Below are 16,975 nucleotides of genomic sequence, written 5' to 3' on the forward strand. Positions count from 1 at the left end.
GTTTTTGTGAAGAATCAACAAAGGTGTTCTTACAACGAACGACAAGTGAAGCGCTCAAATTCCTACAAGGCGAGGTTCGCATGCAACGCAAATCGCGAAGCATACAAACACAAAGACTTCAATTTCACAAGGTACAAGTTGTCGTTTTTTTTTTCTCTCTTTGCATTAGTGTGTTTACCATGGCCAGTGAGGATATCCCACCTACACACACGTTTGATTTTGAGCACGTAGATCAAAATCAGGGCACCAAGGTTGCTGCTGACACTAAAATGCATGATGATGATGATCTAGGAGATCATGGGCTTGTAGATATGGCTTCTTTCAAGACTTTGGAACATCGCCCAAGCGTACTTGAAAGCAACCTCTCTGTACTCAATGCAAATGTTACCAATCTTACGGAGTTACTTGTGAAATTTATGAATTCACAGACGACTCAAGGAGCAACAAGTGGCACGGTTCAAGGGAACCAAGCTCGCATGACTCAAGGAGTCCAACAGACAAGTGCTGCAGAAGATGCAGAAGGTAGCAATGCATTACTTAAGAATATCACCATTTCTCAGCTTCAGGGAAAGAGCGTGATCGCAACAAGGATACAATCAATACGTTCTTACACAAATGGAGTGATATTCATAGATTGAGACACACCCCGGATATAAAGACGGCTGTGGAAACAAGTCTATCTCTTAAAGGCAAGGCCTACAAGTGGTGGATGACATTTCCAATAGATGCTCGTCCTCCGTCTTGGGCTGCGTTTCAAGCTTCTTTCTCCAAAGAGTTTTTGGACTCCAATGAAGAAGATAAGAATTGGTTAGCATGGGATGCATGCCGCATGTCTGGCCTCTCTCTGAAACAGTACCTTTCGAAGTATCAAGAAATCATATTGAAACTAGAAGGTCTAGATGAATTCCAAAAGATACGGGGTTTTAATAGGGGTCTTGACAAAGACTATCGTCTTCATGTCAAGACCCAACATCCAAAAACTTTGGAAGAAGCCATCAGTCATGCGCAAAGATATGATGATGATCAAGAGAGGAAAGAAAATGTTCCCTACTCTAAGATTACTTTTGCTAAGAGCAATGTGGCTAAGAGCCAATGGCGAGGTAGATCTCCCACACGTTTCAAGAGAAATAAAAGACAATCTATCTCTCCACGCCCACAAGAGGCTAAGAAGCCTAAGCAATCACAAGATACTCCACGTGGTCTCTCAACACTACTAATTTTGAGCGTGCAAAGAAACACAATTTGTGTTTTAAATGTCTTTCGAACCAACATAACAAGAAAGATTGTCCTCTTTTGCAAGGCAAAGAAAAGGCCATGCACATGGTGCAACGCCTCACATTAGATTCATCTCCTAAATATTGTGTTGTAGAGGTTCTTCATATGGAAGAAAAGCACAAGTGTTGTGTGCCTGCTTCAATGTGGCAACCCACCTTTGGCCCCCATGATTTGATTCACATGCATGGCACTTTTAACGGACAACGTGTTCGTATTATAGTGGATGATGGTGCAACTCATAACTTCTTGAACTATAAGCTAGTCAAGAAATTGAAGCTTACACAGACTCCCTGCTCTCACAAGTATGTGATGGAGCAGATGTCTGGGAATGTAAAGATGTACGGGACACGGTAGTTCAAGGGGTTGAGCTTATTGTTCAAGATCATACGATGACCCTTGACTTCCAAGTTATGAACATGGACCGTGTTGATGTAGTTTTAGGATGGGAGTGGCTGCATGGTTTAGGAAACATATTGCACATTAGTTATGAACACAACTCCTTATCCTTTATGGCCAATGGTAAACATGTGCTTTTGCTTGGTGAGAAAAATATACCATCTGCACCTCTTATATGTACAGCCGAGCTTTCTATTTTGCAGAAAGCAGATTGAATAGATGAAGTCTTTTTGTGTTATTGCTTGTCTCCAAGTCTTGTGAATTCTCAAGAGCAAAGTGCGGTGAATTCTAGTAATGGTATGCAAAGTGCAATGAATTCTACTGATAAACAAAGTGTTAACAAATCTAACCAACAAAGTGCTCTCAATTTTAATTCTATAGAGCAACGTGCAACTGTTGTAAAACAAACATTACAAGAATTACAAGATTCTCCATCCCAGCATAACTCTAGTTTACTCTCTCCTTTTGCACGGCAAAAGCTGACTCACTTACTCACGGAGTATAGTGATGTGTTCTCAAGTGATTTACCACCGGGTTTACCCCTACACGTGATGTGCAGCATGGCATAGATGTCTTGCCAAGCACTAAACCAGTGAGTAAACCACCTTATCGTATGACTGCTAAAGAAGACAAGGAGGTTGAGAGTCAGTTGGCTGACTACCTCGCCCGTGGTTTCATTAGACCTAGCACTTCGCCTTGGGCATCACCAATTCTATTGGTAAAAAAAGAAAGATGGTACTATGCACATGTGCTTAGATTATCGCGGATTAAACGCCATAACCATCAAGAACAAGTATCCTCTACCAAGAGTAGATGAGCTGTTTGATCAACTCCACGGGGCAAGATACTATACAAAGATAGATCTTCGTTCAGGATACCACCAAGTGCGTATCCTACTGCAACATATCTCCAAAACTGCCTTTAGAACACGGTTCCCGCATTTTGAATTTTTGGTTATGCCTTTTGGTCTAACCAATGCTCCAGCTACATTTATGACACTCATGGATAGTGTCTTACGTCCCTATCTTGGAAAATTTGTTGTGGTTTTCCTTGATGACATTCTCATTTACAATAAGACTGAAAATGAACACATGGAACACTTAGGATTAGTGTTCGAACAGCTACGAGCTCACGTGTTGTATGCTAAGCGAAGCAAGTGCGATTTCTTTAAAACAGAGATACATTACCTCGGTCATGTGATCTCTTATTCAGGTATCAAGATGGACACTGACAAGGTCGCTGCCATTCTTCGATGGCCACATTCCAACACCGTTGAAGAGCTTCAAATATTTTTAGGCATGGCTGGATTTTATCGACAGTATATCCGTGACTAAGCCAAAATCACTGTTCCTACGACGGATCAACTCAAAGCAAAAGGTAAGACCTTTTCTTAGGAAGAAGCCCAAAAACGCAGTTTCGAACAGCTCAAGGTAGTCGACCCACTTAAGCCGTTTGTGGTAGAGACTGATGCTAGTGATAAAGCCATTGGTGCGGTACTTCTCCAGGAGGGAAGACCTATAGCCTTTGAAAGTAAAAAGTTAGATAGAGCTCAACAGAATTATTCTGTTTATGAGCAAGGTTGTAAGGTACGTAATATTCGGTACGTGTTCAGTATGTACTGTACGTTGTACCGTATGGATTGGGCCATAAGGTACGTAAAATTCGTGGTATACTTTTTAAAAGCTAAAAATACAGAGAATTTCAAATTTACATACAACCTATCTAGTTTAAAAACACTGCACAATACTTAAACATAGTCACAACTTTCCAAAAACACTTAAAATCACCCCACAAGTTAAGTAACTGCTAGAATCGAGTCCAGACCACATGGCATAGTGTAAGTCAAAAGTACATAACTGAATGCTGAATCCTGATACAAAAATAACATAGTCACTCAATGAAGAGTCTGGGTGGCTCAAGCAACAAAATAAAAAGCATAAATGAGTCATGACAAATGTCCAAGTCCCAAGACCCAAAGCACTGGGCAATCACTACTACTCAAAATCATCATCAGAGGCTGATGAAGACTCAGAGAGCATGTCTCCATCTGTCAAGACATTGCCCTCATCATCATAATCGGGCTCTCTCTCCTTTGGCACAGATGCTAGGGGTGCATCACGCTCATCTTGATCATCAGCCTCTGAACTCTGGGTGTGGATGAGTCGAACAGCCTCATTGGCTCGTTTAAGAGCAGGCCGAACGGGTAACTTTCCTCTGCGAATGCTCTCTCTGTGTGCAACCTCTGGATCTGCAGCAGCAATGCGAAGAGGAATACTGTAAGCTCGAGAGCGAGATCTAGTGACCCGACGATCCACGCTCTCTAGCTCCCTGTGCAACTCTCGAAGAATCTCCTCCTGCTCATCCTAATCCGTGCATCGACCTCCTCCGCAGTAGGATTTGCCACCATCTTCAACTCTATGGGATCCACCTACAATGACAAGACAAAACATAGTCCATGATTCAACACTGTCTTTTGATCATTGACTTGTTTTCATAAATGTGCATGTAAATCTCACCTGCTTGGGTGTCCCCAAGGCATGAAAGCTGCGCACAAGCCGCATGTTAGCACGGCAATAAACCAATCTCTCTAACTGCTTGGTGCTAAGACGATTGCGGATCTTCGTGTGAATAAGAGAGTATGCACTCCAGTTGCGCTCGCATGCCCCAGCTGAGCAATCCTACAGCAATTCAAATAGCGAACACTCATGGGTCACAAGTGTCACGTGTGACAATATAGATTCATCATGCCATAAATATAAATTATAATTTAGACTTCAGTATTCACCTGAGAAAGGATGCGCAATGCAAGGTGGCACAACTTGGGAAGGCCCTGGCGTCCATAGTTCTGCCACCATGTTAAAGAAAGCTTGGTAGCTTCCTTTCTCAATGCTACGGACCGCACAAAGGTGGGTCCTAAACTGTTCATGTAGCTACTCATCTCTGAATCCAGAATCAATTGCTCATCCTCATCGTATATAATGTTCAGATATTCAGAGCGTAGTGTGAGCAACAAACCTCCTCAAACAATTCTTGGCTCTTGTAGAGAGGATGGAGAACTGCAGCCATCCCATGGATGGGACGACGCATGAACTGCCATCGAGTCTCTACAATAGCCAAAATATCATCACGACTGCAAACAAAATAGTCACAGTAAGTATGTGTTTTGAAAAATTATAAATAGACATGTCACATGAGGACATTAGAGCACTTTGTAGTTTGTACTTACCGATCCTGTGTCAATGAGGTACATCCAGAAATGTGTGTCTTCATCTGCATAAACAGATGATACACCAACCCAAGTGTAGAGCCCTCCATGTCTGTGACCCGTAGTAGTACATACAATGGCTGTAGAGCCACTGCCAAGGACTGCACCTGTGTCCAGAAGGTCTCATCAAGAACCTTTCTTTGAATGTACTTGGTCGCCTCTGACTGAGCGTGGTGCATCAATCTCCACTTTGGATCCACAACTGTCTGCAACAGTGGATCTCTCAATCTGAACAGCCTCTGAAGCACCAGATACATGTATGCAAATCTGGTCTTCGAGGGGCGCACCATGTCTACTATGCTGTGGCTCCTGAAGATTGCCAAGGCCTGGTGTTTTTTGGGGAAAAAAGTGGTAAGCTTAGACGCATCAGACACTGTAGGCTGCACCCAGGGAAGTTTGCCTATGTCCCCCATGAGAAGGTCTAGGCAATGTGCAGCGCATGGTGTCCACACAATGTGCTTGAACTCAGCCTCCACCATATCCCCCATGGCCTTGCAATTGGAGGCATTATCACTGACCACCTACAATGAGTCATGACAAGATATTAAATGAAGTGTGGACATTATTACGTTGGACAATGTATGCAAAATTCAAATGTGCATGCCACATGGTCAGGAATCAGTATCTACCTACACGACGTTCTTCTCCCCAACCTCCTTGATGGCCTGGCGAATATGTTTGAAGATGAACTCCGCAGAAATGCGTTCTCCAGCTTTCCTTGCATCCACGGCTCGTAAGAAGTATGTGCCCAAGCAGGAGGAAACAAGGATATTGATAATGTGGCGCCTCCGCGTGTCACTCCACCCATCAGAAAGAATAGTGCATCCAAATTGTTGCCACCCAACCTTCACTGGAGTCAATGCTCGGTCTATGATCTCTTTTTGGTCGTCAAGCATGGTAGTGCGCATCTTTTGGTAGTCAAGACCATTCCAGGAATCTGTAGCACCAACCTGTGAAATAGCTCTCACCATCCTCTTCCATTGATCAGTCTTCAACACATTGAATGCAATGTTGCACTCTATGGGAGTCCCCGCAATCTCCATCTCTGCAACTTTCTGTTGCTCTTTTACCCATGAATCACTGTGTACACGTGATGGCAATGTGGTTTGCCTTGGGCCACGTACACCCTCAACCCCACCTGCACTTGCTGCTGAAGCACTAGCACCCTCATCCTCAGCCTGTGAAACACGAGCTCTCTTTCTACTAGTGCCTGCAAATGATGGCGCTGCAGACGCAGAGCCGCCAATATCTCCAATAATGCATCCTGCAAGGCATCCTCTGTTGTTGTTGCTACTGCACGTGCTCCCCCTGACTGAGTAGATCCTGGAGGAAAATGCTCCAAAATCAAGGCATCCCTCAATGCTTGCGGGATAGTCTCGCAACCCCCACAATGTCCAGTGGTGCCAATACCAGTGAGGTGCTTCAAAACCCTGGTAATTGTACTGGTCATCTGCTCTCCGGAGTACTTGCACACCCAAGTGCGAGTCCTTGAACCTGCTTGGCCTCCTGTGTTGACAACTCTCAGGACATTGGTGTGCTCGGCCCAAAGAGGATTAGGTCGACGAGGCATGATAACTCTGCAACACAATTAACGCAAACTTCAAAGTTGAATACAAAACTTACAATCTTTCGCGAGGTCACGACTCTAGAGTGCCTCCTTCAGGCTTGCTGACTCCAAACACAAAGGGAGGGAGGGAGGGAGGGAGGGAGAACCTTATCGGCGGCGTTCCACACTTCCTTTGTCTCTGTGCAGACACTGTGCAGACTCCTGAGACTGAGTTCTAACTTTTGCTACTCTGTAATGTGGTAATAAGATAGGTTGGCTTATAAAAAGGCTCGCCCAAAGAGTCCGACCAGGCGGATAAGCAACCGACGGCCGATTTTTTTTTTTTTTAAAGCCATGCACGTACGGTGCGTACGGATTCCGTACGGAAGTACTGTACGGTACGGAAGGCAACCGGACGTACGTACGGAAACAACTATATTTATGAGAGAGAGCTCTATGCCATAATTCACGCTTTACGAAAGTGGCGACACTATTTATATGTTGCCGAGTTTGAAGTAGTTTTTGACCATGAGAGTATCAAATGGCTTACTATTCAAACAGACTTGAAGGGCCGTAAAGCTAGATGGACAGAAATCCTTCAAGATTATGATTGTAAGCTACGATATCGCAAGGGGCGATATAATGTAGTAGGGGATGCTAAGTCGGATGCCTCAAATTAATTTACTTGCTTTCACGGAACTAAAGAGTGGATTTTTGAAGTCATTACGTGGCAAGTGTGATCAATCATATGCTAAAGTGTGGAGTGCAGTTTTAAAAAGGGATCCCTCACACTCACATGTCTCTCAACAGCCAGATCAACATGTCTCTGCACGCGCAGATAGAAACTCCAACACACAGAGCTCGACTCCTACTCAGGAAGAGCTTAAGCGATGGAAGAATTTTTCCATTGATGATGGCTACTTACTCCACAAAGGTAGAGTATGTGTGCCAAAGGACTCGGACACTAGGCGCCAAATCTTATTTGAGTGTCACGATAGTCCAAGTGTTGGTCATCCAGGTATCCGTAAGACGTATGCCTTAGTTAGACGGCAATTTTATTGGCCGGGCTTACATCATGATGTTCAAGAGTACGTACTAAACTACCAACAGTGCCAAGTTAATAAGGCAGAGCCCCTCAAGGTAGGTGGCCTTTTACATCCTTTAGAGATTCCACAAGGCAAGTGGAAGAGTATCTCTATGGATTTTGTAGTAGGACTACCTACTACAAATCTCGGCCATGATGCCATTTGGGTAATTGTAGACCGTCTCACAAAGATGGTCGATTCATTCCCACTAAGACTACAGTTAAGACACCGGAATTAGCACGGCTATTTGTAGAGCATATATATAAACTCTACAGTCTTCCAGCTAGTATCATTAGTGACAGAGATCGAAAATTCGATAATCACTTCTAGAGAGCTGTGTTCCAAAAGTTGGAAACTAAACTTAATCTAAGTACGGCTGATCATCAGAAACGGTCAAACAGAAAGAGTTAATCAAGTGCTAGAAGATATGCTACGAGCGTATGCTAGCAAGAAGCAAACCAATTGGGAAGACTACTTACCTATATTGGAATTTGCTTATAATAGTTCAAAGCACGTGACTACAAGGTTTAGTCCATTTATGCTCTTGTATGGATTTCAATCTAGATCACCCGTTACCGTGGGGTTGGCTAAGGAGAAGATACATCAAGCGAAGGATTTTCTCCAAGACCATTTTGACATGCTTCGAGTTGCTTGATGGAATGTTAAGCAAGCTCAAGATCGATATAAGAAGTACGCAGATGAGCATCGTCATCTTGCTACTTTCGAAGAAGGAGACAAGGTTTTCCTTAAAGTTCCGGAGTATTCAGAAAGTCTGAAGACGGGAAAAGTTGCTAAACTTTCACCATGCTATTGTGGACCGTTTACCATTCTCAAACGTATAGGTCAAGTGGCCTATAAGTTAGCTCTCCCAGAGCACTCACGAGTTCATCCTGTTTTTCATGTTAGCCGTTTACGAAAACAGCTAGGACAGAATGATAACGTCATTGACACAGGTGTGTTAGTTGACCTTATCAAACCGCCAAGCATTCCTCATGAGCCCAAAAAGATTTTGGATTCTCATGAGCTTCGCACCAGACATCATGTCAGACGACAGGTGTTGGTAAAATGGCTAGATAGACCTGAAGAAGGTTCTACATGGGAGAATGTCTCTGCACTTGAGAAACGTTTTCCTACGTTCTTTTTCGTCCTCGAAAAAGATTCTCCAGGGGGGGGGGGGGGGGGTAATGTAAGGACAGGGTCCTGTGGGCAAGGCCACCGTCACGGCCGGACAGTGTGTATGCTAGGGGGAGGCTATAAGATAGCACGGTTGGGTGGAGACTAGCACACGCATTACCACCGCCCTTTCAACTACAGGTGATAAATTTCACCAAGCCCTTTAGCTATTGAGGCCTTGATACAGAAATTGCACCAAGCCCTTTAGCTATTGAGGCCTTGATACAAAAATTGGCTTTTCCGGAACAGGTCTTCTCTCTCTAGAGCCAGCAGACAGACTGGTGCCTCTTACATGTATATGTTTGTGGAGGCCTCAAGAGCATGTTATTTGATGTATTGTATGTTATTTGGTCAATTGTGAGCCAACAGCTTGCCCAAGGTTTTCAGGTATCACAGCACCTTGCAAACGATGCAGTTCAATGGACAGCATCCAGGACCAGCAGCTGGCAGTGAACACCCTTTGACATACCTGACACGAGGGTCCAATTCACCCTGCACTCCATCCAAATTACTCGGTATCACCGAGTCACTCCTGGGGTGCATCATATGTGTCAAATCTAGTAGCAGCATTGGCACCTACCATGCCAAGTAGATCATTGTTGTATGCTAAAAAAGTAACTCAATACTCCTTGTGTGTCACGAGAGAGCATATTTTACATTATTTGCTTCTCTAAAATGTGAGCAACATGAAAAATAAAATTATATAATTAAAAAACTGTGGGCACATCATTCTTGGATCGGCCAGCTTATTTGTAGCCCTTGGAAAAAGTGGAAGCAGATGTCTCCTCCATGATTATTCCTTCTTAGAAAGAAACGGAAGAATGATTGCTTAAATTGTTTCCTTGGTTTTAATCTTCATGCATATAGAACCTCCCAACTCTTTTGTGGCCCCCTCCGAATAATTCAAAAAGATTTACCCTTTCACCTTTTCCTCATCGTGCAGATACCTAGCGAGGTGTTTCAGCACTAAGTATTTAAAGACCACTTACTCAATCTATCTTTTAACAACAGAAAACCCTTCAATAATATACATCTGTTGCTTTTACCAACAAGAGCTTTTTTTTGTCAGAAGAACCTGACCCAAAGATTTCTTGATGTATCAAGTAGCCCTTTAGCTTAACAATCAATAAAAGGCCTTTCCTTTATGTGCAAGAATACATTCTGGCTTAAGAACCTTCTCCATTTCTTCAAAAAGCAAGCTTTCCCCCAAGCATACAATACGCCTTCAACTCCTAAGCATGAGGCCATCAATTGTTGAATGCCTCGTTTGAGACAATGACGTTTGAGCTCTCGAGGCAGACCACAGCAATACTTTTCCAACTGCTCTTCCAGAGTAGCTAGTCATGAAGAAGCTACAAGAAGATAAAAATGCCAAAACTTCTGGCCATAATCCTTAAGGGTATCCTCTTCTTCAAAAAGCAACTGGTTCCATGCCGAAAGAACATTTTTTTCAAAAGATGGTGTCAGCCATATAGATGCAAAAAGTTGCTTGAATTCATGCCATGTTTTGGGAGCTTGGCCTTGCAATAGGAGTGTGGACCACCACCTTTGAGCATTCCTCTCCAAGAAAGAGGAAGCCTTCTTAACCTTGAAGGCATCCGTGAAATTTTTCCCAGAAAAAGCTCTGTCAAATTACTTTATTAAGGACAAGGCCTTTTGTTTATCATGGGAACTATCAGTGTGTTCAACCTCGACCTCTTCCTCAACTTCTTCATACTCCTCCTAGGTGAACATAAAAGACGGATAGCTCACAGCTCATAAAATTTTCTTATGAGAGGAAGAGAGAAATCAGCTCATAGACATTGTAGAGATGGAGTTTATGAGGTAGGATGAGAGGGAGAAAGAAATGGAGAGGCAGAGTTCCTCTCCTACACAGCATTGGCCCCTGAATAGGTGCCTCTTAACACTATTTCTTTATTATATTAAAATTCAACAGTAATACATATTGTTCTCAAAGAGAAACGACGCCCAAAAAGTGATGAAAAGGACCCAACTGGCTTTTCAGCCCATTAAATATGCGTGTGCAAAGCTGAGATATTTGTGCCACTTGTATGCTCCTGCTATGCTGGGAGTGTGTGTCCACTATCCATGCATGAAAAGTCTGTGTGTGTCCACCTTCCATGTATCTGCTGCCAATCTGTCCACCTGCCATGCATGAGGAGCTAATGTGGCCCACCTAATGCTTTTTTTGGATTGCCACTTCAGCCACCTGCTCTGTTTGGATCCCCAAATCAGCCACTTACTATTTTTGGATCGCCAAATTAGCCACCTGCTATTTTTGAATCGCCATATGAAGCCAGCTGCTATTTTTGGGTCGCCCAGTCCATCACATTCTATTTTTGGATCGGCATCAACCACATGCTATTTTTGGTCAGCAAGTTCCTCTCCCAAGAGGTGCCCTATAACACCTCAAGTTGCTCGAGCTGCTTAGTCAGAAATTTGTGAAAAGCCCTCATGCTACACTATTGCCCAATTGATCGGCATCAACCACATGCTATTTTTGGTCAGCAAGTTCCTCTCCCAAGAGGTGCCCTATAACACCTCAAGTTGCTCGAGCTGCTTAGTCAGAAATTTGTGAAAAGCCTTCATGCTACACTATTGCCCAATTGATTTCTAAAATTTTACGTCCTTTAGCTCACCTAAATCTATCCGTTGAGGCCACCTATTTTGGCAATATTGCAAAAAAGCTCCACGAAGAACATTCTATTAGTTGACAAAGAAACAAAAAAGGCGTAGGCCCATCAAAGCTCAGAGCTCTATGAGGGAACGTCTACTAGCGTCCTTTCCTCACCCATCTGCCTATATTATCAGCACTAGCCAGCTGCCACAAGGGCATCAAGAAGGCACATTACTCAAGCGAGCTCTAGTTAACGGAGCAGCCCCAAGGTCAAATCTGGCATCCATCAGAGCCTTCAGGATGGCAAGAGCTCCAATATGAGCGAGTTCTCAGCAGTAGCATCTCAGCCACTAACTGCAGCCGCTATATCAGTAACCACCTTACCACAACTAAGGAGATTGAATGGCACACCTGGCTTTCATGTCAGCAGAGCACAGATGCCCAAGGTTTGGGCAACTGAAAGGCATTTGGAGGAAAACCGCCTCAACCGGCTCCACATACCTTGAAGAGCATCACACAACGGCAAGAGTTGCTTGCAGCAAGCATGTTGGCTTCACGAACAGTATCGCTACTACGGCTCCCCGAGCAACTAACAGCCATGTACTATAAAGAACTACCCTGTTTTAGGATACTTCATTCCTTATAAAACACATCCTCCACATCGTCCATCCAAAGCCACAGTCTCCCGAACTTGTCAGTTCAAAACCTGTAAGCAAGAAGGAATGCTAATCTATACGTGAGCTCTAGAAGGCTTCCTTCTAAAGGCATCACTATAAAAAATTTCCTCAGAGCAACAGTTGAACCTAAGAAAGTTTCACAACCCTTCTCATGAAACCTTTTGGAACACCCTAGGCTTCCTCTCACCAAAAGTAGCAGTCACTCAAACTTGTCGCGATAGTGTGAAGTGCATGGACCAAGTCAAAAATAGAATTCCTTTATGCATTAATAGGTAAGAGTCCTTGCTAATGGAATGTGCATGCTTACATACCGCTGAAAGTATACATTATACTAAAACAATCCCTAATAAGAAGATAACATCAGGAGCATATACAACAATTTCAGAAAAAAATGAATGGCGGCAAATACCCTTCAAGTTAGCAACCCAGAAAAATACTCAAAATAGTACAACTGTATAAGCCACCTTAATTTGCACACAGATAAACTTCTATCTCAGAATACTTACTCGCAGCACAGTTAATAAAAGAAGTACTCCTGAATTCCAGAGTCCATGTATCACAATAGGAGTTAAAAGATTTCCTGACTTTGAATAAGAAAATCCCAAGACCACACCTAGCTCATAAAGAAACCACATGTTTATCAATCACAGTGCACATGCATACAAATAAAAATAAGGCTGTTAATAACTAGCTTGCTTTATTAAAAAAATTTGAATTACCCAATGCAAATAGCTGTGGTGCTTGCCCTGGGGTCAAATGTGCAAGAGCAAAGGCTCCTGCACTGAGTATCACTGCAGCATATGTTGGCATCCTATAAAACAACACTTCAAACCTTAAGCTAATAGCTCAACCATTAGTGTTAAGTGAGTGAAAATATGAGTAGGAATAAAACATGCGACCTCGTTTAAAAACACCCTTCTGTATTTGAAAATGTGAGAAAATATAGAATAAAATAATTCCGAATGTTGAATGCACGTGATAGGCATTTTTTCATTGTAGCCATCCACCCGAGGGGGCGACTTGTGTGGGTACACGCATGCAAGCGTGCATATTCGTGTGAGTATGTGTGTGCGTGTGTGTGCATGGGCAATAAAGCTTTGGCCTATCCAAGGAAAGCATATAATCTCTCTATGTTTTTCTTTTAGTACTCTCACAGGTACGCTTCCTATTGGGGTTCTTCTACCACACCAGCGCCTTGCTTCTTTTTTATGTTGTTGTTCCCGCTGTTGTTGTTTCAGCCACTGTCCTGAGACACTGCCTCATATGTCATGGCATCGTTCTCATGCTCACAATTTTTCATGAGGTTAATGACACAAAGGCTGCAATATCGTTTCCCTTGCTGCTGTTTTGGAAGATTCTTCTAGATTTTTTGTGAACTAAATCCACCATTATCAATTGAGTACTTTCTTGCCTGGCTTAGATTCTGGGCCCTTGGGGCTATTTTTCATACACGTAATCACCTTCAGTAAGCTTTTCGATGTGGCAAAAATTCTTCACTTTAATCCTACCCATACTTTCATACTCAGCTCCTTCAATCTTCGTGATAATTTCCATTTGGGGGAGACATCTCAATTCAGTAATTTCAGGTTTTCTATGATTGATTCTAGTATTTTTGGCGTGGTTTCACCCGTCTTGCATATCCGATCAAAGAAAAATTAGTTTTACCCAAAAAGAAATGTGTCTCTGTGTGTTAATGGCAGGGGGGGGGGGCACATCTGACCCTATGTGTATGTGGACATGCTGTAACTTCTACATCTTACTGTCACCCAATTTCATTTTTTGTTTACTTAAATGAAACTTTTCCCTCTAAAATTGGCCATTCTAGTGAGAGAAATAAAAATAGTAGAAGGGCCAGTTATGTACAATGGGCAGACGAATGTATTCCTATACTAGAGAGTTCCAAAATTTGAATGCATTTTTCAAAAGTGCCAACGGAATTCCATAAGAATTCAACCGGGATTTTATGGGACGAAAAACCGGATATTTGCGAGTTCGGAAAAGTCTAAAAAGGATCTCGAAAGCCTCCAAAAGGTGCGAATGGGAGCCAAGGTGTTATTATCGACACATCCCAACCTAAAGCTATGTGGAGATGAGGGATGTGGTCCAGAGGCCTCCTATGCAAAAGAGAAGGTACGAGTAGTTCAAAAAATAAAAAACTGCTTTTAAAGGACCTAGTGTGAGTGTTTTTGGAATAACTCGAAAAAGAAGACGTTTCTAAAACAACGGCCCACAAGACTTATCACAAACGGCGAGATGAACAACTTTCATGTTCAAAGTTTTTTTATTTGAGGACCACAAAAGTGAGATTTTTTCATTTTTGAGCAAGACTACAATGGAGAGAGCAAGAGTACTTCTATCTTCCTTGCTCTTGAAGCTCCATGCAATCCTCAGCCAAAAGGAAGGTCTTCATACTCTTCTCAAGGCTCATCATCTTCTCTTTCTCTCCCACACAAATCTCCATAGCTATGGGTGTTCAAGCTTATGCATAATAAACTATACACACTATTACTTCTTAATGCTTACATGTCTTCTTTCCAACCTGATTTTTGCTTAATCCCCAAAGAATCTGTCACCCGGGAGGTGTTTAGGGCCCTAGGATTGGGTTCAACGAGGTATTTTAAGTGAAAAGTCTAATTACAATCTCTACCTAATTTCAAAGCTTTCATCTCTTCAATTTGTGCAATTAAAAGTACGAATAGCCAATTGTATTGATCAAAAGCTCTTCTGAAGAAAAAGAATTATATTAATACAAAGTCCTTTCAAGGAAGAGAGAGGGGGGGGGGGGAGGGGGTCGGCTCCAAAAAGTTCGGCCCTCAACTGGTGTCAAATTCTCTCTCTCTCTCTCTCTCTCTCTCTCTCTCTCTCTCTCTCTCTCTCTCTCTCTCTCTCTCAGCTAGATACCAGAAGGACTTGGATACGGCCAGCACACGATCTAGGCACGAAGATGGCTTTCTATAGAGAGCATCTTCTCTAGCTTATTGAGGATGGTTTTGTGACGAGGCCTAGATACATGGACACCCACTTATCTCATGGGATATGATGTGCTATCGGCCAGATACGCACATCTTCACACCAGCTTCAGACTACTGACCATGGAGGAGATTGATGAGATCCGCCAGGGACCGATGATGGATCTCATGTGATGTAGCTCTTTTGAGGATCGTACACCTTGCTCATCTTGTACCAGCCTTTGTATCAGCTTTTACCCATTATATCCCCACACACACACCCACAATGCACATCGTGTTGTATTAGCCCTCAATCACTACTCATATCCTACACAGTTCCAGCTAGCTGCTTCGTTCACATCTATCTAGCACTTTAGGATTCTATAGTACCCCTTTTTCGGTACCCTTTTATTTTTCGTACTCAGACATTGTATCAAATTCACCGCATCGTAACTTTTTGGTCTCATAGGTCATTTTGGCCTTTTGAAGACGTTAATATAACATTTCATTTCATTTTCATTTCTCTCTCTCTCTCTCTCTCTCTCTCTCTCTCTCTCTCTCTCTCTCTCTCTCTCTTTGTTGTTTCGTGCTAATCCACACCAACCCCCCCCCCCCCCTTTCCGAGCTGAACAGTCCCCCTCCTCCGACTGCACATGGGCCCGTCATAGCATGGGCTACTGCCCCATAATGGGCTACCTGTTGTCTTAAAGCGGCTGCAACTAGCAACCTCCACGGCGTCCCCGACAGCGATGAAAGCAACATTTATGGTCAACAACAAGCGGTTAGCAAACATAGAGAAGGAGATGAAAGAGTACAAGGCGGCGATGAAAGAACGGAAGAAGGAGAAGGCGATCTTTCTTGAATGGAAAATCAGCAAAGACGAGGTACGGGCTGAGAAGAAAACGTAGCTTCGGACTCAGATTGAAGAGCTTAAGGATCAGATTCCTACCTTTAGGAAAGAGCTAGCCGAAGCAAGAGCAAATGCCAGACTTGAAGAAGAACTCCAATCCTCAGTGATAGAAGAACTAAAGGTAATCAAAGAACAAATGCAAGCCATGAAGCAGCAAGAGGCTAAAATGTCTTCATGGGTAGAGGTGATCGCCAAAACCCAAAAGAAAGTGGATGAGGCGGAGAAGTGGATAGCCGTCGCAAAGAAGGGCAAAGGCAAGGAGGTATCAACCCCCACTCCCACCATCATCAACATGACACTTGAAAAGGAACAACGAAGACGTACAAGGGCTTTACATGTGAGAGTCACAGGCCTCAAAGACCAAGACCAAGTTGACCAAGAAGTGAAGGTGTAACAATGTCAGCCTTTGTAAACAATTAATTTATTTACGAGGAAATAATTATATAATTAGTTGGCAGTTCTGGGGCCTCAGGTGCGCCCAAATTTGGGCCAGAGCACCTCAGGGAGACCCTAGGATAAAATACCATGAAGCCCTAGTGATTGGGAAATCGGGTCTTCAATGAAGGGGTAGATAGTAGACTCAGATTTCAGGCTCTGAATATTACGTGCGTCAGTGCGAGCACAGGAATGAGATGGGGTCCTTAGAACACTAACCCTAAGGCCTGAATTATTTTTACGTCCTTAGGATAAGTTAGTTAAAATATTTTTATATTGTTTATGCTAGACCAAATGGCCGGACAAGTGCGAACAAGTAATGCTAGAGCGGTTCCGATACGGCATTGTGCTGGGGAGCAGCTAACATTTCATTGATTGCATCCATGTGTGCAGTCGTGGTTCAATTTGCACATTTCATAAATAGCTTATGAACTTTTAAATGTGAAAGTTGAAAGGTTTTTAAGTTATTAAGTGTGCCACTTTGCACACTTACCAATGCAAACTAGCTCTCTAACTCTCACTCTCACACTCTCTCTCTTCCTAGTGCTCCCTTCTCTGGCTGACTTGATAAGAGCACCTCCTCCCCCATTTCTAGTGTTGGCAGTGCTCCTACCCCCCCATCGTGAGTATGCTCTACGCATTGGAGCC

The 16,975-nt window shown here is 43.1% G+C and overlaps 2 protein-coding genes across 12 annotated transcripts in view; both read right to left on the reverse strand.

Moving 5' to 3' along the window:
- LOC147438467 (uncharacterized) overlaps window positions 1-16,975 on the reverse strand; it is a 126,450-nt gene that overhangs the window by 2,681 nt on the left and 106,794 nt on the right. For 6 of the 11 annotated variants that reach the window (XR_015184494.1, XR_015184495.1, XM_086484563.1 and 3 more), the window contains 2 exons: window positions 12,754-12,845; window positions 12,541-12,647 (listed from right to left, as the gene is read on the reverse strand). Coding sequence is in view for 7 of the 11 variants with exons in the window: in XM_086484563.1 (XP_086340689.1) it covers window positions 12,541-12,647; window positions 12,754-12,845 (199 nt within the window). In the remaining 4 variants the exon portion in view is untranslated. The remainder of the gene's footprint in view (window positions 1-12,540; window positions 12,648-12,753; window positions 12,846-16,975) is intronic. The other 5 variants (XR_015184496.1, XR_015184497.1, XM_086484568.1 and 2 more) reach the window with 1 other exon arrangement.
- Window positions 3,519-5,153, reverse strand: LOC147438468 (uncharacterized). The gene is made up of 4 exons (XM_086484113.1): window positions 4,898-5,153; window positions 4,755-4,801; window positions 4,457-4,501; window positions 3,519-4,349 (listed from the first exon to the last, which is right to left on the reverse strand). The coding sequence occupies exons 1-4, from the start codon at window positions 5,113-5,115 to the stop codon at window positions 4,273-4,275; spliced, it is 387 nt and encodes a 128-aa protein (XP_086340239.1). The 5' UTR covers window positions 5,116-5,153; the 3' UTR covers window positions 3,519-4,272.

This window comes from Adiantum capillus-veneris, chromosome 16, assembly GCF_014529385.1.
Source record: "Adiantum capillus-veneris isolate H3 chromosome 16, ASM1452938v2, whole genome shotgun sequence".
NCBI classification, from domain to species: domain Eukaryota; kingdom Viridiplantae; phylum Streptophyta; class Polypodiopsida; order Polypodiales; family Pteridaceae; genus Adiantum; species Adiantum capillus-veneris.

What these genes read in the sequence shown, in the direction of transcription:
- LOC147438468 (XM_086484113.1), bottom strand. Translation starts at nt 5,115, where the DNA reads ATGCACCACGCTCAGTCAGAGGCGACCAAGTACATTCAAAGAAAGGTT. An exon ending in ACCTCATTGACACAGGATCG is followed by an intron (nt 4,802 to 4,897) that starts GTAAGTACAAAC and finishes TTTTGTTTGCAG; the next exon opens with TCGTGATGATATTTTGGCTA. An exon ending in CATTGCGCATCCTTTCTCAG is followed by an intron (nt 4,350 to 4,456) that starts GTGAATACTGAA and finishes GAATTGCTGTAG; the next exon opens with GATTGCTCAGCTGGGGCATG.